The sequence below is a fragment of the Gopherus evgoodei genome, chromosome 8 (genome assembly GCF_007399415.2).
Source record: "Gopherus evgoodei ecotype Sinaloan lineage chromosome 8, rGopEvg1_v1.p, whole genome shotgun sequence".
Classification (NCBI taxonomy): domain Eukaryota; kingdom Metazoa; phylum Chordata; order Testudines; family Testudinidae; genus Gopherus; species Gopherus evgoodei.
The window spans coordinates 66,755,389-66,778,311 of NC_044329.1; the positions used below are offsets into that span (position 1 = coordinate 66,755,389).

The window sequence follows — 22,923 nt, forward strand, 5'->3', positions numbered from 1 at the left end:
CCTGCCTAGAATATGGGCAAGTGTATTAGAGAACCATAGAGCACAGCCGCTCCGTGACAGAGCCCCAGAGATCCCGCAAAAATGATGAGCTGCGTGCAATTCTAGGAGGTGCCCATGCAATAAAGGTTGAGAAGCTGCACTGCAGTGTTCTATATCCATTAGAATTTATTAAGCACTGAAGATTTCAACCCAAGATATATTGTGTTGAAGATGATGGACTCATTTCTTGTAATCCTGCATTGAGCAATATGCAGAAAAGAATTTTAAGAGTGATGTTAACTGGGTCCTTCTGGATTTGGAAGAGCTGGTTGGTGGAAAATGATTCCTCCCCACCTCCGCCAAGAAAATAAAATACAAAGAAAATTATTTTTATTTTATTTTACTGTAGGTTTTCATTGAAGAACCAAGCCAACTGTTTGACAAGTTTATGGAAAGAAAGGAGTAAGAGTAAACAAAATATTGTCATTTTACTGGTACCTGTATCATTAAAGAAACCAGCATTGCAAGATAATTGTTTTAAAAAAGGTATGTTACTCTAGTTTGTTTTAAATATGGTCAATTTTACCCTGTAGAACATTTTTCTATTCTTATGTTGAGTTTTCACTTTTTGAAATGCAAATATTTCTGTTTTATCCCCAAAGTACTTGGAGGGGGAGTTCCTACTTTTATTAGTATGAATTTGTGCTGCAATAGCACCTAGAAGTCCTACTCATGAACCAGGACCCCGTTGTGCTAGATGCTGCAAAAACATAGAATATAAATATAGTCCGTCCCCCAAAGAGGCTACAATTCATAAATTCCCTGTGCTGCAAGTACATGTACATTTCTGTGCTCCTCACTCCAGTCCACAGCACAACAAAACCACACTCAATATGCTTGGATTAATTTTACAAAATGTTCATCAACATAGCTTCTTTAATTTACATTATATTGAATTGTCTCATTGTGTAAAGGACCAAAGGTGACGGGAGGAGAGGATGTTACATCTTCTGCTACAAGCACACCATCTAAAATAAGTGCATTTCAGAAAGGCAACCTGCAGTTAGGAAAAGTAACACTAGTAGCATTTTTCAAATGCATTAGCTAAGAATTGACAAACTCATAGCTGGAAACCAAACTTGCTCACCTGAATGTTAGCTTTGTTCAAAATGTGTATTAGTCTTCTAAGAATGTATTTAGTATTAGACATTTTGTAACGCTTACAAGTTACTGCATGCATTTATCTCATTTCGATGCTATAAGGAAATATGTAAGCTTTGCTTTACAACTTTGAAAATGTTTGCTCTGAACTCCTGAACACAGGCACTGGAATTGTTCTCCCCACCCACTCCTTAAGGAGGCCTATAAAAATTAGATGAGCCATTAAAGAACATCACAGAACAAAGGATTGGTGAATGGCCCTACCACACCTTGGAAATGTTACCTGCAAAGAAGTGACTCTCATAGATAGGAAGGCTAAAGGTAAAAGGTAAAACATAGTCACAAGAAAATTTTTCATTCCTTTTCTGTTTGAACTCTCACAGGGACAGGGACAATAAACTAAAATGGAGGTAACCAGGGGTTATCCGACGTCTGCCCTGAAAGAAATTTTGAATTGAGAAGTGTGACATTATCTGATTAAAATATGACCATATAGATCATTGTTGCAACCACTGTTATATATTTGCAGCAAATATTGTAGAAAGGTTGTCGAGTGAGGTGTTTGTGAAAAGGTTATGGTTTTCTGGTTATGATTATGCTATCTGCATGCATGTATCATTTTTGTTTTTGAAGTTCTAATTATTAGCTCTATACTTGGATTTCAAATGTGTGCTCCTGCGGTAATGCCCATGAAGTAATTAGCCAACACATCTTGGAGGGACTATTGAAATTGAATTGTCCATGGAAAGAACATTTAACCGACAATGGACCTTGAGGGACTCCCATCTACACTTAATGAAATGTCCTGCTGTGACTAGGAGAAATGCATGGACATGTGACTTGCCCATGTGACTCCAAACTCCATCTTGTTGCTGTAATTTTCCACAGTAAGAACAACGGGATGCCCTCCATGTGCCAAAGCTATAAAAGTCCCTGGAAACACCTCCATTTTGTTTTCAATCCTGTGTCTTATCTCTGGAGGAACTTTGTTCAGAGCTTTAGTTTGTATAAGAATTGGGCTGCCTGAGGAAACTGCCCTTATGTTTTTCTTATTAGCCGGTGTGGTGAACGGGGCTGCCGAGAATGGGTTCGAGCCTTGGTGAAAAAAATTTGTCAGGCCCCCCAACAAGAGTGGACCGGCTAAACAGGGCTGACAAAGCCAAGGAAGCCAGGCCCCAGGCCCCAGGCCCCCTTCCAGACCTCCGGACCCAGTAATATATACCGGCTTCCCCCACTCTCGTCGGCCCTGGTGGTGAAACAGTTTACTTTTGTGGCTGGTTTTGTATGTCTTATAAAAGAATAACCATCCATTTGGGGTTACGTCTTATTTCTCAGCAGTTTATCCTGAATTTGGCATCCTCAGTTGTGACCCACTAAGACACTGTTACAACAGGTCATCACAACTCTGTCATCTTTAGGAACCACAGATGGTAACTCATTTGTGTGTATATGCTTGCTTTAACCTGTAAATAACGTTTTTTCATAATTAATAAAGGGTTAGTTTATTACAGGATTGGCCACAAGCATTGTCTTTAGCGTGAGATCTGAGATACAAATTGATCTGAGGCATGTGGCTGGTCCCTTTGGATTGGAAATAACCTGAACATTTTGTCATCTTTGGTATAGGTGACCAATTGTCACTAAGTCCAGCTTGCTTGGGTGGTAAGGTAGATGGAGAGTCTGAGGGGACTGTCTGTGACTCCATGGTAAGACTATTATAGTGGTCCAGGAGTTCACATGTGTTGCTGGGTTGTGAAACCTAATTACAGAACACACCACCAGTTTGGGGTACCTGCCTTGTTTTTGACAGTTTGCCCTGAGACAGACACTCACAGTTGTGAGACACTCCAGAGAGTGTGACTCTGTTAAAGTTTTATTATTAACAACACGATTGTAAAAATGGTAACTTGGCAGTGCATGTTTATTCTCTCCCAGACTTCCAGGTAATATTTGCTCAGTTTTACAAGTCAGATTTACAGGTTCTGTAATGCCAACACTGCAAACTTTACCTGGGGCAGGTTCTACAAATAAAGTTCTGTGCTTTCTGCCTTTTACATAATCACCCAATTATCTACTTAGAGCCACATAATATACATCTATACAATGAAATAACATTCTTAAGGAGCTTTTATTAGTATGGAGTATTTCCATAGTCTGCATTTGAATTCTTAAGCCTGATAGAAAAATGAGTGGAGGGCGAGCTATATAAACCCCGTTCAAGCCACCCAGAGAGGGGCCAGGAAACTCCACTGAGTCTATTACATGGGCTATTGTGCGAAAAAGTTTGCCCCTTGGAAAACGTACGTGGCTCTGACAGCATTTTTGCTGAGATCTGTAGAGTCCTTATGCCTCTACAGTGATTATGTACCTATCTGATCTCTCTGGGTTAATTAGGCTGACTTGGTCATTAGCTTGCCTACAGAAGTTCAGTGCTTAAGTAAGCATTTAAGTAGTGCACATGCCTTGAGCTGGCCATCTTCATGGGATAAACTGCATCAGATGCAATGATTTGTATTCACATACAAATATTTGCTAGTCTTCATATAAAAAGTTCAATCTGTTAGCAGAAAACAAAATAAACGTGAGCAACCATAAATTGTGAATAAAACAATTCTGACCAAAATATTTATTTTTTCTTCCAACTTATTTAGCAAATGGTTATATCTAATTAATCCTTAATATGGGGCAAATGTACTAGAGAACCATAGAGCACAGCTGCTCCGTGACAGAGCCCCAGAGATTCCACAGAAATGATGAGCTGCATGCCATTCTAGGGGGTGCCCATGCAACAACCCCACCCATTGCTTCCCTCCTCCCCCAACCTTCCTGGGCTACCGTGGCAGTGTCCCCCCATTTGTGTGATGTAGTAATAAGGAATGCAGGAATAAGAAACACTGACTTTTTAGCAAGATAAAATGAGGGGGAGGCAACCTCCAACTGGTATGATAGTCCAGGCAGGACATTAAAGGGTGGGGGGGGGGGGGAGAGGAGCCCAGCTTCCCACTGCTATGATATCCAGGGAGTACAAAATCTTTTCTTTACACATGAAGGTGGGGAGGGGGGAGGGCTGATGAAGCTCAGCCTCCAGCTGCTATGATGAGGATGGTTACCAAGCCTTTTGTACCATCTGCCGGGAATGATCAGGAGTCATTCGCATTTTTACCCAGGCGCCCACGGCCGACCTCACCGAGGCCAGCCAGGAGCACTCAGGGGATGATGAGGATGGTTTTCCACCATTTTGTACCATCTGCCATCAGGAAAGGAAGGGGAGGGGATGCTGCTGTTCAGCGCCGCAGCACCGTGTCTACCAGCAGCATGCAGTAGACATACGGTGACATTGAAAAAAGGTGAGAAATTATTTTTTTCCCTTTTCTTTCACAGGGGGCGGAGGGTTAAATTGACACGAGAGACCCTGAATCACCCTGGACAATGTTTTTGACCCTTCGGGAACTGGGAGCTCAGCCAAGAATGCAAATGCTTTTCGGAGACTGTGGGGACTGAGGAAGAGCTGGAGTCCTCAGTCTCCCCCTCCCTCCCTCCATGAGCGTCCATTTGATTCTTTGGCTTTCCGTTATGCTTGTCACGCAGCACTGTGCTGAGTCCCTGCTGTGGCCTCTGTCTATCATATCCTGGAGATTTTTTCAAATGCTATGTCATTTAATCTTCTGTAACAGAGCTCTGATAGAACAGATTTGACTTCCCATAAAGCGATTGGATCCAGTATCAGCCGTACGGTCCATGCTGCAGCTCATTTTGGATTTGGGACTGCATCGCCACCCGTGCTGATCAGAGCTCCACGCTGGGCAAACAGGAAATGAAATTCAAAAATTCGCAGGGCTTTTCCTGCCAACCTAACCAGTGCATCTGATTTCAGATTGCTTTCCAGAGCGGTCACAATGGTGCACTGTGGGATATCGCCTGGAGGCCAATACCGTCGAATTGCGGCTACAATAACCCTAATCCGACATGGCAATACCGATTTCAGCGCTACTCCCCTCATCGGGGAGGAGTACAGAAATTGGTTTAAAGAGCCCTTTATATCGATATAAAGGGCTTCGTTGTGTGGATGGGTGCAGGGTTAATTCAGTTTAACGCTGCTAAATTCAGTTTAAACGCATAGTGTAGACCAGGCCTTAGACTTGCGTTTGTGACTTCTGCAGCCACTTTAACAAAAACAATGATTTTAGCATACCTTCGTCCATGATGTACTTATAGTCTTAAGTTCCTGACACCATAGACAATTATGTTTTGAATATTTTTTCGTCAAAATTAGGCTCCTAAATATTTAGGAACCCAATTCTTCAAAAGTGAAGACCACCCATCAGCTCCCATTGAGTTCCATTTAGACTACAGTTTATATCATTCAAATTATTCTATTAGGGTAGTGAGGGCTGTATCTGAATATCCAAAAGTACATTAAGTATGTGGCATATGCTGTTTGTTTGTTCTTTGCCTCTTCCTATTGGGATACTGCTTGGAGCCATTTATTTTTATTATATTCTGTCTACACTATGCTATATGTTAGCAAAGCCAAGCTCAAAAAAGTGCACATTACTCTGAGTAGAAGCTGTAAGATTTGTGGTGTTTGTTTCTACAGTCCAGTAGAATCAGTTTCCCGGAAAGCTGTCTCTTACAGAGGCAAGTTTCATCCTACAAATGAACAGTGCCAGAGGAGCTAGCTGGTAGCTCTAGTCCTTGTCTCAGAGCCTGATTTTCCCTATTAGCAGTAGCCTGTGTTTGAGTAGATGTGCTGTCATGTTTTGTCCTAATTTTTGTGAGGCTGGACGGCTTCATTTCCAGGTAGGTAGTTGGCCTGTTTAGACTATCAGAGCTTTAGGAATTCAGCTTCAGGCATGGCCAGGGCTGCCCAGAGGGGGATGAGGCAAGTAGGGCAATTTGGGCAAACAGGACCCCTCACGAGAATATAGTAGTCTATAGTATTGGAACTTTTTTTTTATGGAAGGGGTCCCTGAAATTGCTTTTCCCCAGGCCCCCCAAATCCTCTGGGCGGCCCTGGGCATGGCATCTTTTTCTGTATCTCAGATGATGCGCCATGTTGTATATGTGTAGCAAGTAAGTGATAAAGATATTATATTTTTAAAAATCAATGGTATGGCCAAAATAAAAAGCCTGTTAGTCAAAATTATAGTTTTGTTGAGATGATAGCAAATACTAGGTGTGTGCACTAGTTATTACATTTTTCCTGAATATCTCTTCAGACACCTACAGTTGTGTGTGTTGTGACTCATGGCCAAGTTCAGATGAAGCAACAGTCCACAATGGAGATTGAAGACCACTCTGGCCCTGATCCAGCAAAGCACATGCTTCACTTTAAACATATGAATAGTCTGAATAGTCCCATTAAAGTGAAGTGCATAGTGGGGCTGGAGTGCTTGGCCTCCAGCTGGATCAAACCCCAATATCACAAGGTTGAATTCTCAAGTGTTTCATCCAGGCTGGAAAAGCCTATGCATTTCTCTTAGCACTACAATGTTTCTGCTTTTGGTTCTGGCCAAAATGAGGAAATACAGAGTCAGGCAACAACTAAATAGCCTGAACCTATTTGAATGTCAAAACTGTTGGCCTGAGTTTGGGACAAAGGTTTACTTTCATTCTTACAAAACTTATCTAAATGACTATGTGAAATTTGTTTGGTTCTCGTCAGTTTCTGGCACAATAACCTCTCTCATATCTCTCTTTTAACTAAAACAATTGTGTGAGAAGGTGAAGACAGGAGCGGACTGTCTGAACAAAAAACAACATTATTTCAATGTAGATCATGTGATATTTTAAAGCTACCATCCAATGCTATGGCTTTTTTACTATTCTGCCAAAGTGTCAAAATGAGCAGGTGCTGGAATTCTGAAATTCTTGATAACCAAGTAAAAAGAAAAGTATTTTAAGCAATGCCTAAAAGTCTTATGATATGTAACTGTAATGTTAATGTATTTACTAGTCACTTCTTCCTTTTAGGGTCTATGACATAAGCAAATTCACTTCAGTGGGCTTTGGATCAGGCCCTCAAATCACTAAAGAAAATGATCTTTGAAATCATTTCTTGGGATGTCTTTGAAAGCTTGACTTTACAATGTTTTTTATTGATGCTCAGTGACTCACAAGCAAGAAACAAGAGTGAGAATGTAATATAGTATGAAGGTATCTGAGAGCTGTGATTTTTCTTAATTTAATCTTATCTGACACTCCAAGTTAGAAGGAAGAACCAGGGTTATTTAAAGAAGAAAAAAAAAACTTAAAAATTATCTGGTCTAAGTTAATGGATGAGTTCTTGTATAATTTTTTTGGATGTGCATGGAAATGATTCCTCCTGAGAGGAAAATAATAAAAAGCAATAAAATGCAAAAGATAAAAGAAATTAATTCCGGCATGAAAGTGAAAATAAGACACTTTGTGGATTTTATGATTTATGCCATCAACTTACACAACATCATTCAGCTCTAGTCTTGTATCTGGAGAAGGATTGATCAGGATGTAAGACAGTGTGTTTTGATGATCATTCATTTCATCTAGAGGACAAAAAAATATACAGAACGTATTAGGGTATTTACAAGGAAATGGTAAGAATTATAGCTTTTGATAAATCAACCTTAACAAATTGTGTTCCGTCCATATAGCTGTCAAAAGGGAACTATCAGGCTTGTTTCACAAATTGACCCCATATATAAATTCAGCAACTTCTTTAACTGGAAATTTTCAAATTTCAAAATATTTTCAAATTGCTTTCATTGGAAATATTTGACAGAGGCTCATTATACTTTCCCAAGAAATTATCAAAATAAAGTACCAATATCTATTTTTGAGAATACACTGAAGATTGTTACAGTTAGTGACTTCTGCTACCACAAAAGTAGCTAAGCTGTTTGTATGTCCATTATTGTAGCAATTTCAATTTTTAAGAGCAACACAGAAATATTATCATACCAACTGACCACCTTCAACCAGGGGATATCACAATCAAACTGGAAGCAGAATCCCCTTACTGCTAACAAATATAATTCTCTATCATCATATGCTTTGAAAATGCTTTTATTTAATTTATCACTTCTTAGTAAACTGAATAGGAAAATCCTTTGAGGGAACATCTATACATAGTGTTATCTTCCTCTTGCCAACATGTAACTTGATGTATTATCAAGTCACATTGGACAACTGAAACATGTTTTATATTTACATATAAATATATACCTCACTTTGAAGGATCCCAAAGTATAAATGATTTACATATCGATGACTGAATTGCAGCCTCCTCTGGCACGGATGCTGGCAACCAACCAGCATTTTGAATAACAGTGTGGGAAGGAATACTTTTTTTCCAAATAGATATTGCAGTTAATGCTCACACTTTCAAAAAAATTGTCATGAACTCTTTAACATCCATGTAGAATAGAGGACTCTGAATTTTAAGGTTTTAAAAGACCCACAAAGAATGAAATACATAGCACAGGATGAAGGGCTGCATGGAGTCTACTAGGATTTGAGCCTGAAATTCTAGGAAATTGGTGCTGAGTCCAGTAATTCAAGTCCCATTTGGCCTTCAGTAATCAAATGGACTTCAATGCAAGACTCCCTAGTTATGCTCCTCATGCTATTAAGGATTAGACTTCTAATGTGAAGTCACAGAAGACCTCTATCCAGCCAAACAGTTAAGCATGTTCCTAAATCCCACTTACTTCAAGGAGACTTGAAAGTGTGATTAAGTGTTTTGTTGAATCCAGGGTCTAATTGATTTGCAGCACTGTGTACAAATGGATGCTTGTCAAGAATTAGGACCGATAGATAGTTTGAGAACAAAGTCAAGCCTTCAGGGACTGCCTCAAATAAGAAATAAGCACCTACCTGAATAATGGCAAGATCAAACTTGAGTAAAACAGATATGTGCTTTGCTTAGGGCATTAATCCATTGACTGCCAGGGAGGTGCCCAGGCTCAGAGTTGCATTCAACTCTCTACATCTGAATACTGGTGGAAGCTAGAAATGTTGTCTTCTAGCTTCAATTGATGATAAAATTATGCTTGCCCCTCACAGTCAAAGATCTGGACTCAGTGCTCCACACATATTACTTTGAAGCTGACTCTGAGTCACTAGGAGGTAACAGTAGTGAATAATATATAAACATCTACTATGATCCCACTTAAATAGTTCCACTGAGTTGAAAAATACAATATTTTGTAATGGAATCATAAAGACACAAAATATCTCTGGAATTGGTAAAGCATTTCAAACCAGTGGAACTTGTTAAGGATGCTCAATGTTCTTAGAGCTGATAACTAAAAAGATACCACACACAAAGATACACCATACATCAACTACAGCTAATAAGGAATTCTGCAGCCAATCTCCTAGGTAGAATGGGTACATGACAACTTCTCGCACCATCATTCAGCAAACTGGCTTAGGTCTCCAACACTGGATACAATTCAAGGTCCTAACTAGGGCCAATGTACAAATTAAAATTTACAAAAACAGCTGAAAATAACTTCCACTTCATTTGTCTCCTAAGTCCTGAGGGCAGGATTCTGTTTCTTCTTAGCTATAATACTTAAATCAGTGACTTAGGTTCTATGCAGCAAATTCAGATGCCTGAACACCAATGTTTGTAACTTGAGAATATCCTACAGTCTCTTAAGATTATTTTGATTTGAAATGTATTTATTCTCATTGTAAATGTTGGTAAAAACATATATTCTTTAGCTGGTTTCAGATCTTAAACTTTTTCATTTTTGAAGTAGGAGTAATGGAGAAATGAATTTAGCCGTCAGGATGAGAAATATTTTTTCCCTGAATGCGAAATGTTAGAATGCAGACAGTGGTAAAAGCTGATTGCTGGCTGTGGAAATGACCAGTATTTTAAGTGATTTCCCTCCTATTTTCTACATTTGCCACTCTCAAGACAGCTTTTTATACTATATAATTTTCTGTTTAATCAGTGTCTTTCTTGGGGTATATGTATATGTTACTTGACAGGAAGCAGGGACATACGCTGTCAATTAGCTAAAAAAATAGTTGGCTTGACTGGTGAATGCTATTATAAGTAGGAGTCAGAGGGTTTTTCGCTCATTACTTTATAGTCATTTCTTATAATACCCTTGTCACAAATGATGACTGTGACACTGTAGCTTGGAACATGTTCTATCCACAAAGCCCGATTTTTTAATTTTTTTTTCTAATTGTCACACAATGCCCTCAGGTATCTGTTAGATCACCATCTCTAGTTTTGTTTGATTTTGGTACCTATCCTAAATAGTTATCCAAATAAAACCAGTTTGTATTTACAAGATAGGTAGATAAGGAATGTTTGCTCTGTGCTGAGTTCACTCATGTTCATTTTAAGGGGAAAAATATTTCTCATTCTGAAAGAATACATGTACTTTTATGAAATGCTAATTATCAGCGACACTCTGGTTCTGGGTAGGTTTTATATTCAGAGTCCCAATGTCTATGCTAATTATATATATATATATATATATATATATATATATAGTATAGTATGCTTTTTGGTTGAGTTGGTTGATTCTCATATGTGTCACTAGACCAGCATGATTTCTCTGTGAGTTATCTACACACAGTTGTTATACCACTATAACTATATGTATTTAGAAAACTATATAGTTAGTGATACAACCTCCTAGTGTGAATGCAGTTACTAACATAAAGATGCTGGTGCTAGTATCAGTTAAAATTTAGGGCCTTAATGATCTATACTGTTGTTGAAGGAGAGGCATGGTGGGTGAGGTAATATCTTTTATAAGACTAGCTTCTTGTTGGCGAGGGAGTGAGAAGTTGGAGAAGATCTCTGTGGAAGCTTGTCTCTTTCATCAACAGAAGTTGGTCCAATCATGTATATTAACTCACCCATCTTGTCTCTCTGATATGGGAGGATGTTGTTTGAGTCTTACTTGTAGATCCTTGTTCCCTGGATTAGTAGAAAATGAATGCATAAAGAGGCAGCATTCTTGGCTTCCTCTGGCTTTTTGAATGAACAGGGCTACAAAAGGGTTCCGATCCATTTCTTAGTGAGCAGCAAGATGTGTTGTGAGAAAGATACATCTGAGGTGGACTGTGGATAGAAAACAGATGTCTCTTCAGGACTTAAAGGCAGAGGACTTTTTGTGGAATTGGAATGATGAAGCAAGAAGGGTAGTAAGATTTGGTATCTTAATTTTGTAAATGGATAAATACATAGAACAGTAATTTTTTGTGCAGCATGAGGCCAATGGGGTTGCCAAAAGAGAGGTTCTCTTTATAACGAAATACAGACATTTGTCTGAAAAAAAAATTGTGATGAAAATTTCTAAATTAGAAAGGGCTTGGAGAGCTGTAATTAGCTGAAGGGGAGTATGCTTACCTATCAAATCTTTTCCATTCTGTAGTTTGGCATATAGTCTTCCTGAATTTGAATACTGAAATGAACATTACTGTTGGCTTCCAACTAGGATTTTAAAGAAAACCAATTTCAAAGGGAAAAAAAACAAAAACAAAAAACAAACAAAGACAAGTATCCACCATATGCAGAATTTCCCGTTGACTTGCATAAGAACATGAGTTGAGATTATAAAAATGTAATTTTCTGCTTTAACTCCCTGTGATGGATGAAAAACTGCTGGGTTCTTCCTTTCTTTTTTAAAGTCTCAGAAAACATATTTGAGCCCGATTCTTCCCTCAGACAAACTTGTGTGACTCTAATTACTGTATATACTTATTCATTAGCCTGTTCATTTATAAGCCAACCCCCAAGATAGTTAGGTAAAAATAACAAAAACTGTATGACCTTTTCATAAGCCCATCCTAGATTTCAGGAGTTGGCAAACTTTGGCTCCTGGCCATCAGGGTAAGCCACTGGCAAGTTTGGACATTTTGTTTACCTGGAGCATCTGCAGGCATGGAGCCCCAAAGCTCCTTGTGGCCGTGGTTCATCGTTCCCAGCCAATGAGAGCTGCGGGAAGTGCATGCCTGCAGATGCTCCAGGTAAACAAAAAGCCAATTTATTAGATATTCAATTCAATGATTCCATAGAGTTTAAAATTATCAAATTTTGGTGTAGGCCAACCTCCGCTCTTTGATGTGTCACTTTTTTACCAAAAATATTCAGATCATGAATGAGTATATATATAAGTCTATGGGAAGTGTGGGTAATTATCCAAGGATCAAACTGGGGACATTTATTATTTGTATTACAGTAGCTGTGACAGACCCAAGCCAAAACTGTGGCCCCATTGGCCTAGGTGCTGTATAAACACATAGTATGAGACAATCACTGCCCCTAAAGAATTTACAATCAGAGAAAGGAAGTATTATTCATGTTTTAGATAGTGAAATGAGGCATAAGATTAAGTGACTTGTTTGACCTCACACAAGAAGTCTACCATAGAACAAAGGTTTCAGTCCTTATTGGTGCTCAATGACCTGGATCCAGGATATCTAAAAGAAGACCATGGTTGACAACTCTGCTTGTCTGGCACAATGGAAGTTTCTACCATATGCAGGAGATGGAGCTTTCTCGGAGCCTGGTCTGAGGCTATGGGGCAAACTTCCACAGGAACAAAGGGTCATCACAAACCTCCCCATCTTCCACTCCAATGACAAGGCACACTTCTTAGGCCTTGCCTTCTCTAACATAAACACACAGCAACATGTGAATTAAAATCCTGCCTAAACAAAACACTTCACTGAATGCACTTCTCCCCCTGAGGAGAGGATGAAAAAAGAAACCACCTATGACAGATGTGAGTCATGTTGCTTAATCTACAACTAGAATGTGACCGGATACTACAATGATGAAGGAGGTATAAGACCTGATATAGACTAGAATCAGAAATTCAGCACAGATCTCAGTCCAGGGCCTTAATCACAAGACTAAATGTCCTTTCAATTATGGAAATTTTAGTAGGGATTAATATGCTAATTGGCTCAGGTATATTTTTACCAAGGGAATAACTTGCATCATTGTAAAATTCTGAATATAGGAATTCTTATTACAACACAAGTGCTCATTTTATTACAGGAATCTTGCTTCACACATCTATTTAAACAGGAAAGATAAATTTTGCGCAAATAATATTTGAATAAACTCAGGCACAGTATCTGGGGAATAGGAAAGGAACTGGCTGATGGTAATCTGATGGTCTACCTTTTACTGTGTTAGTTCATCACCTTAAAATACCACAAATCTCATAAAACACATTCTGCTATATTTCTAATAAGTATAACCTGAGTAGGCATAGCTCTGGTTAATTCAACTCTGGTTAACTGAAATTCAGTAATGTGCCCTGAGCTGAACAGATGCACTGGGACCTCCTAGAACATGAACTTCATCTGAAATTTCATTTTTCCAAAGGTTCAGGATATCCTGCAAGACTTCTTTGATCAGTGGAGTGATACTGTACAGCTGAGATTTTCAAAGCCATTTAGGAGATTTTAATGCTAAATTCTCATTAATAGGGCATCATAATTAATTTGGCATCTTTGAAAGATTTTAGCCTATATTGCTTTCAGATCACAATGGCAGGTTTTTGTTTTTATCCATTTGAATTTTTTTTGGTTAAAATGGTTGGATTGCATTCTTAAAAGTATTTTTAAATGCCCAGGTTTATAAATGATATATATCTTTCCACCATCACCTTTCACGTGATGCTTGTTGTCTTAGGTTGCAAGCTTCCTTCCCTCCCTATGTGTGTACACAGCACCTTGTACAATTGAGCCCTGATTTTGATAAGGCCATTGGGAACAAACTATCTTGTTCATGCTATATTATAAATGCTCTGTCACCCTGCACTCAGGTTAACAATTTCCTAACATTAATACTCATAGTTCTTTAAAAAGTTAAGTGAGTTATTCTGTTACAAAGACTACTAAGGTCCATTTAACACTCACTACTATATTTAACTGACTATATCGTAACAATTCTACTAGACAAATTAGTTTATAGAAAGTTAAAATCTAGCATACAGGTTGTCATTATGAATAAAAGCATACAATTTACAAAAGTTTATTCAAGAGTTTAGGGTTCAGGGCTGTTAGATGGCTACAGAACAAACTACGGAGACTGTTTTCGGGATGACTGGGCCTTCACTGTGAGTTCATATATGCCCTCTTTTACCCAAGAACAGAGTGAGCTTATAGGATAACAGGTTGTGGATCTAAATTGCCTTTGAGAAGGAGCCATGTAGAGAGGCAGCTGGAGAGAAAATGGACTCATGAAAAGGAGAGGTTTTGTTTTTTGCTTATGGTTTTTGTTTTTGTTTTTTACTGCTGATGGATCAGATGAGGGAGTGGAACCCCATGAGCAAGTGAAACACAAACTCCAGACAAGGAGGTAGAGTGGGGCTTAGGTAGTGGAACGAGGCACTCACTTCCTTTTCTCAAGGCCTGTGGCTGGGTCTTCCAGCAGCAGGTGGGAAGAAGTGCCTCTCCTTTCTCCTGGATTGAAGGTTTGAAAACATGCAGATCATTGGGAGAGAGCTGGGACCATGAAGTGGTCTGGACTCTGACTGGATTTTTGGTTTTGTTTTGAACTTTCATTATGACAGAAGGTGAGATGTTTTGGTTTAGTGGAAAGGCTAAACCATTTACAGTAAGGGCAAAAATGAGGCAAAGGCCCCATTTGCACGAAGTAAGGTAAGATCTCTGTTATAGGGATGAAAACTTGGAAAGGTTCTCCTTGTGAAGTTTCCTCCAAGTGCCTCTGTTGGGAGCCAGGGTTTATTTTGGGAACATACTAGAAGCCAAGAGCCATCTGTACAAAGACCCTGTGCTTTCACAGCAACTGTGTGGTCTATTGAACCTCACTCTGGAACTAGTAACTGCTTCCATCCATTGCTGCCCCTGGAAACTCTAATTACTGACTTTTTATTAAAGTAAGAGAGTGGCTGAAATTATAAAACTTATTTTCTTACCAGTTGGGCTTCCACCGTACACGAGTATCCTGTGTCAAAGTTAATGCAGTAAAAGTATCACTGATTGTCAGAAATATTCCTGTCTTTGTAACATCCTAGCCTTCCCCAAAAAGTAGAGCTCCAATTTCTAAAGGCTGCATACAGTGAAAGGACAAGGGAGAATGGTGACTCCTCCTGCTACTGGGGCAGAGACAGATCTGCATTTGTGTTTGTGGGCTTCTTTCTGTGTGCATGTATAGGTGCTCTAATACTTTAGATTTTATGTGTTTTGCGTGCATGTGCGTGCTCATGTATATGAGTGATGCTAAAATATAACTGAAGCCTTGCCTAACAGTCCAGTCATTTATTTCCCAAACTCCAGAAAAGACTCATTTTCACCATTCTGTTCTTAACTGGAAGGGACAGTACACACACCAGTCATGATCAGGGTCAGAAACTGTCAGCACCTGTAGAAGTAGCTTCATTTGGATGACAAGTTGTCATGCTTACACCTTTAGGAACGTCAATCATTCTATATTCTAACAAACAAGATTTGTTACTGCTTAGTAACAATATTCCCAGCTGTCTTGTAATCCTCGCTGTCTACATGTTGGAAAGAGGGAGGGAAAAATCAAATACATGACAGCAATTTTGATCAAGACAGATCATGCTTTTCATTTCAGAAACCAGTGTGCAATGGATTTTCTCACTATGACAATGTGTCATTTTAATTGCAACATATAGAATACTCCCAGTCATGTGGCTGCTAGATTTTTCTGTTCTGGGAGAAAACTACTTACATATCAATTTTAAACTACAGTTTGGTGAAAAAGCTGATTGAAGTAGCAAAAGAAACATCATTCCTGGTTAGTTCTCCCTTCTCTCCCCTCAGCTATCTGTGTTTGCTGTGTTAGGGAAAAAGACAAGTATAGTCTTTTGTCAACATCTCTTTATATTTTTCCTATAGATAGGCCTGAGCCAAAACACTAGATACAAACTTCCCCTCTGAAAACAGACTATGTAAAAATGGCACCTTTTCACTCAATAGATGTGTTGCTGGCTATATTAGAAGCCGTAGCTGTTTTTCCTTACTAAAAAAAAAAAATGTACTGTTTTACTTTTTTTAGCCCTGCAGAACTAATACAGATAATGTGATGTGTGACAGGGTCAGGCCAGAAGGCTACAGGAGGGTGTAGGAAGGAAGGTAATGCCTCAAGATAAGCAGGTCCCTTTTCCCCAAGTAACTGAGCAGGGGTTACTCCAGGTTAATTAGGACACCTGGAGCCAATTAAGAACTTGCCAGAATGGGTTAAAAGCTTTCCCCCAGCCAGTTAGGGTGAGTGATAAGTTGTTATGAGAGTAAAGGTGAGCTATTCGAGAGCTGGGTGGTGGGGAAGCTGACAAAGATCAGGGGAGAACCCTGCAGGTATAGAGGTTGGGGAGAAACCATACCCTAAACAGGAGCTGAGGACCCTTCCAGGTCCAAAGACCTGAAGAAAAGGTCTGTCAGAGGGGAGAGAGTGAGCCAGAGGTGAAAGTAAGCCAATATGCCCCAGTACGGTGTACCAGCAAGAGCCAGTGCACCGCACCGGGGTGGCCCAGCTTTCCAAGGCGGAAATTTAAAGGGTCTGGGGCTCACAGCAGCAGCTGGAACCCCAGGCCCTTTCAATTGCTGCCAGAGCCCCACTGTTGTAGCCCTGGAGTAGCGGTGGGGCTCTGGGGGTTATTTAAAGGGCCGGGGCTCCTTCTGCCTCTACTGCCCTGAGCCTTTTAAATAGCTGCTGGAGCCCCGACAGTGCTACCCCAGGGTTCTGGGGGCTATTTAAAGGGCTGGGGTGGTAGAAACAGAGGAGTCTTGGGTTCTTTAAATAGTCCCTAGAGCCCTGGAGAAGTGGCGGGGCTCTGGGGTCTATTTAAAGGGCCCTGGGCTCCTGCTGCCAATATGTTCCTGGCCCTTTAAACTGCTACCAGAGCCCTGGTTACTGCTGCTACTACCCTAGGGCTCCGTCAGGCTCCAGTGGCTATTTAAAGGACAGGGGCCGTAGCAGCAGCCGATCCCTGAGCCCTTTAAACTGCTGCTGGAGCCCCCAGCTTCCGCTGCTACCCTGGTGGGGGAGGGGAGGGCACTTACCAGTACAGGAAGGGTTGGGGTTGACTCTGAGCTCCCCATCCCTACCCCTTCCAGTGACCAGAGCTGGCCCCAACCTAGTCCTGTACTGGTAAGTCCCTATTTCTACTTTCACCCCTGAACTGAGCCATGCATTGAGTGTGGTGCTGCCATGCCCGAAAGGGCTACCAGAGACTGGCGGCTCTTCCTCCACTGACTGGAAGGTTGGGAGGAACCCTGCCCAAGCTAAGTGGGGACAATAAGCCAAGGAGAGTGGGGAAGTAACACAGGGAAACTAGCAGCTTTCCTAGGAACTGGTAGTGTGAGGCTGCTACTTGTAGGGTCCCTAGGTTGGGGCCTGGAGTAGAGAGCAGGACTGCCTCCTCCCCCTTTCCTTTCACTGGATGTCCACTGAGGTGTCCAAAAGCCACAATGAAGCTGTGAGGGCTTAGCAGGCCCAGAAATGGGAAGACCGCTTGGAGACAGAATTTCCCCACCCACTATAAATGTGTGTGTGGGGTGGAGGAATCTAAGAGACGAGAGGCTATCCTGACCCACAGCTAGAAGGAAGCACAGGACTCACTGAGGTGGAGAAGAAGCCCTGCTACAGAAGGTAAGGTGGATTCTCTTCTGTCTTGGATACAGTCAGTAGAATTGTTAATTAAGTTCTGATTGCACAATATTTATTGCTGGCAATAGATGAGCTAAAAAGAACCCATGCTGAGTTTCAGACCCTAGGCAGAATTTGCAGGCCTTTTGGTTAAAAAATAAAACATTGTGAATTGATCATATTTGACCTAGAATTGCTGAGAAACAATAAACAGGGAATTCCCCACAATACCATTTCTATGATAACTTTCCAACACAGAAGAACACTTTAAGGAAAATTCAAATTAAGACACAAGCTTTTTGAGCTATAACCATCTCTCATTTTTCCCAGGTGTCACAATTAAGTCTCTTCTTCTAATCTTTAAGTACAAATGGTAGGAAGGGGTATAAACTCCCATAGAAACCCAAGGCCATCACAAACCTAATCATCACACATCTCACCAACTTCTGCTACAGGTGCAAGGTTTACTGTGCATATCTTTGAAGTTACCTTCTCTTCCATAAACACATAGAAGCACGTACATTAAAAAAAAACAACTGAAAATCCTACAAAATAAATCACTCCACTTCACACACAGTTTCTCCCTTGGGAGAGGATGTGAGATAAAATGAACCACATGTGACAGATGCCAGTCATGTTGCTTAATGCATTCTTTGAAGAGACTCAGATATTAATGTGATGAGGGTGAAATAAGAACCTGTTTTAAAATTGAATTAAGTACAATACCAGATATGTACCAAAAGGATCCAGGATGGAAATTTTCTTTATGAATGCTGTGTCACATGTGAATCAGTTTGTATAGCAAAAGTCTCAACATCATTTGTAAAACCTTGTATTAATCCTCTTATCTTTATTTTGGAAACTGATAAACAGGAATTTGCTGTTGACTAACTGCAGTTTATTTTACACTTGACTCCTTCTACAAACCTAGATGTTAGGACAGCAGCTATTCCTGTAACTTTTGCATGTCATCTCCACTTAGAAATGGCTTTCTATTTCTTCAGGTTCCCAAAATGTAATGAGCTAGGTTCCATCCAGCTGGCACTCCCTAAGTCCATTAGAACATGAAAGATTGTTTTAGCCATCTGAAAAATGACTAGATCTGGTGCAAATTTTGCAACCACGCAATTAAGAAAATCAGGTCCCAACTCATCTAGATATTGGGCAAACAATGATATGTGAGCTAATGTTCAATCCTGTGTTTTTCGCCCAACATTGTATTAATTGTTAATCAAAATAAAACCAGAAAAGAATATGCAGTGGATTTTTCAGCTTGGATAGGAAGTTGGCTCTGATGTGCTACAAATTGCCATCTGTTTTCCAAAGTTATTGCCAATGGCTAAGAGAGAAGCTTTTGAAATGGCATGTAGTGAGCTGTGAGTCATGGTCTAGCTTTTTAGGCTCATGAATAACTTGATTTCTTGTGCTAAAATCTCTGGACAGATGCCCAATATACCTCTAAGTGTGCTACAATGCTATATGTATTAATTAAACAGATATTTTTCATACGCTTTTAAAAGCTTGAAAAACAGAGAGGGGGATGAAAAAACATTGAAGCATCAAGCTAGTGATGCATCACTCATAAATGTGATGTGAGCACATTGGGCATGTTTCCCATCTTATTTTAAAAATCAAAGGAAAGATGATATATCCTGCAGGAAAAAACAAACAAACAAACAAAACCCTTTAAAGTATAAGCAAAATTTACAACAACTGTTACCATCTGTTTATATGAATAAAGAGGATGTTACATCTATAGATATACAATATGATTATCTCTATAATGAACCTCCAAATACAAGAGAAAATGGTTTTCATTTCTGATTTCATGTCCTGTAGCAATAGCAACACCAATTGGTTCAACTGCCTTATGAATATCCCATCTAAAAAGAGATTGAGATTACCAAAACTAGAGCTGGTTGGAAAAGGCTCAATATTTTTTCACACATTTTTCTCCTTTTTTGATCAAAACTCATGAGAAATTCGATCAATTATGAATTTCAAAATTTTGCACTCAGCTATAGTTGTACTTCGCCCATGGCATCCTATGGTTTTATGAAATAAAATTAGGTGATCTTAGACAATAATAATAGTCATACCATATCCTGCTGTGGAAAGTCCCAAGTGCTTCATTCTGTTCTTCACAAGTTCAGCAAGTTCCTGTCTTTCTGACCTCTTGTAAAGGCTCATCCGCTGCTGACTTATTTTCTCTGCTGTTTTGCCAGAGTGCTTTGGCACTTTTCTGCTCAGCCGTCGGGCCCACTGCATGCTCTTCCGTCGTAACAAGGGATGATCTGACTGATCGCTGGATGTTGAGTTACGATGGTTATTGCGGTTGTTTATTTGTTCTTTGGTGTCTTTGGTGTCTTCCCATTCTTCGACGCTAATAGAAATTTGAGACTTCAAAGGGGAAAATCACATAAGAAATTAAGGGATTCAGGAAATAGATTTGTCAAAGAAATCATAGAGACCTTTCTCTTGTCTCCTTCTTCAGCTCCAATTCAGCAATGCAGTTAAGCACATGCTTAAGTCACACTCAGGTCAATAGAGTAAAGAACATATTAACGTTCAGCATGGCCTGCGGAATGGGCAGTCTTTTTCTCTATGTGCCCTTGGAACAGCATTATGTAGAGTGTGTGTGGCTTGATATAAATATGATCCTACATTCCCCAACAGCAAGAGAAGATAAGCATTAGTTAGTGCTTCTTATCATTATGTTTCTAAACATGAGGCTTCTATGCCTATTTCTAATAGAAATTCAATGCCATTCTGTTTCTTAGAAGCCAGGACTAAAACTATTTGAACTCAAATAAGTCAATCTATTTAGCTTTACAAAGAGAAGATTAAGAGGTGACTTGATAACTCTATTTAAGTATCTACATGGAGAAAATGTTTAATAATGAGTTCTTCAATCTAGCAGACAAAGGTATAACACAATCCAATGACTGGAAGTTGTAGCTAGACAAATTCAGCCTGGAAATAAGGCATAATTTTTAAACCGTGAATGTAATTAACCATTGGAACAATTTACCCAGGGTCCTGGTGGATTCTCCATCACTAACCATTTTAAAATCAAGATTGGATATTTTTCTAAAAGATTTGCTCTAGAAAATATTTGGGATAAGTTCTATGGTCTGTTATACAGGAGGTCAGACAAGATGATCATGATGGTCCCTTTCAGTCTTGGAATGTATGACTGCTAGCTCAATTAATTCAATGGAATGTGTCTTGCCTGTTGAAGAGAGACTTCTGGACTTCCTCACTGAGTACCTTTTATATGTTCTTAATTGCTTGAAATGTGCAAGCCTTTAGCAGGGATAAATTGCTGAAGTATGGAAGAGTCATATAAAAGGCATAACTCTCTGGCTGAAAGATTTTCACAAGTACACTGTTTAATACACCACAGAAAAAAGGATGACAATAGGAAAGCTATATTTTTCTCATGCATTGTTGTTGTTGTAGTGTCAGTCGCTGGGTATTAGAGAGACAAGGTGGCTGAGGTAATATATTTTAATGGACCAATTTCTATTGGTGAAAGAAACAAGCTTTCGAGCTTATGCTTTTGTGCATAAGTATTAAGTATATGTCAAATATACTTCCTATAATTTGAGACAGATGTTTATGACTTTTATGGAAATGCCAGTTCATTTGTGTAGAAGACTATTACAATATTTAATTATAGGAGGGCCTTTGCACATGTTAAGGGAAATGACATGAGACCCTGAACTGCACTAACATTCTAATTTCACACATTGATTCTAAGCTCTTTTTGTTCTCTTTCCATAACTGGTCAGGGTTACTTTCACTATGGTCAACACTAGGGAAAGGGAGACAAATAACAAACACTTACTTGTGAGGCCGTTTCTCGTGACTGACAAAGGGAGGAAAAAAGAAAACACAAACAGTTTAAACAATAGTGGGCAAACAGGAACAGACATGGACCATTTAATAGCAGTCACAAATAATAAATATGGGCTGATGCTTTATTCTGAATGGAATTTTGGATTAAATTAAAGTTCTGTCATTTGAACAGATCACTTAATGACTGCATACATGTTGCTTTTTAGCTGACTCACTGGAAATGTATCTGATGAAACTATCAATATATCTTGCATTAAATCATAATAATTTTAATAACAGAAGTGAAATGAAGTACAGACTGTAATACAGACAAAATATTGAAGGGGGAAGTAGTGTTCAATGCACTAGTAATGTTCATTTTTCTTGTATTTGTTACTGGCAGTGATCATTACCTCAAGTTTATCAAAAGCTATTGCTCCTATCTCATACATATTGTATTTATATAAATATGCATGTTTAGCTCCTTGCTAGATAATGTCATTATATCATCACATTCCTTTTCTCTTAAAAAACAAGATGTAGTTCAAGTCATTTTAGCAAAGAAGATACTTTTTGCGCGTGAAGAATTTTGTAAATAAAACTTTCTAAGAACAAGAATATTACATGGCAATCTGAACAATTTAAGTGAAAATCACTATCATAACAAAGAAGGATTATTGTATGGCATGGACCATAATATCTATATTGGCAAACTGAATGAAGGAAACATTTTTCACACAACTGTTTATCAGGCTATTTATCTGATGTTGTTTACTTCTATCTAATTTACAAAGATATTAAACAGTATTGGTCCTTAGGCTGATTCATTATTGTTTGTTACTAGATTCAGAAGTTCTCTTTAATTGTAGCATAGTGTTGTATAACTATATAGTTTTAGAATTATATTCCTGGTCCACTATTTTATTATCCATATTTTTATCTAAGGAGAATTGTTCAATTTTTTTTCAATAGAGATCATCATCTGCACATTGAATTTAACAATTACTATTGTGCTAACTTTTGTCCATCATTTTAACTCTTTCTGGGAAAACAACAGCAAAAACATAGCTGAAGGGTAAAAGGGAAAAAGTAGAACAAATAATGCTCTATACATCTGTACAGTAGGTGTTAATCTCAAATTTATCAAAAGCTATTGCTCCTAAATTCATTTCACAGCTGCGTCTCCTTTACAGAGATGCTGCTTCCTAGCTAGATAATAGGAAAGGGTTCACCCTTTTGTTTGTTTACTGATTTCACATGCACTTTTGAAAGCATATATGTGACAAGGCTGCTGACACTGAATTCTTCACAATGGGTTGGTGCTCAGGCTACAACCA

The 22,923-nt window shown here is 39.1% G+C and overlaps 1 protein-coding gene across 8 annotated transcripts in view; it reads right to left on the bottom strand.

Annotated features, from left to right (window-relative positions):
- KCNT2 (potassium sodium-activated channel subfamily T member 2) overlaps window positions 1–22,923 on the bottom strand; it is a 283,250-nt gene that overhangs the window by 2,814 nt on the left and 257,513 nt on the right. For 5 of the 8 annotated variants that reach the window (XM_030573508.1, XM_030573507.1, XM_030573502.1 and 2 more), the window contains 3 exons: window positions 21,597–21,617; window positions 19,846–20,146; window positions 7,580–7,664 (listed from right to left, as the gene is read on the bottom strand). In XM_030573508.1, coding sequence (XP_030429368.1) covers window positions 7,580–7,664; window positions 19,846–20,146; window positions 21,597–21,617 — 407 coding nt within the window. The remainder of the gene's footprint in view (window positions 1–7,579; window positions 7,665–19,845; window positions 20,147–21,596; window positions 21,618–22,923) is intronic. The other 3 variants (XM_030573506.1, XM_030573504.1, XM_030573501.1) reach the window with 1 other exon arrangement.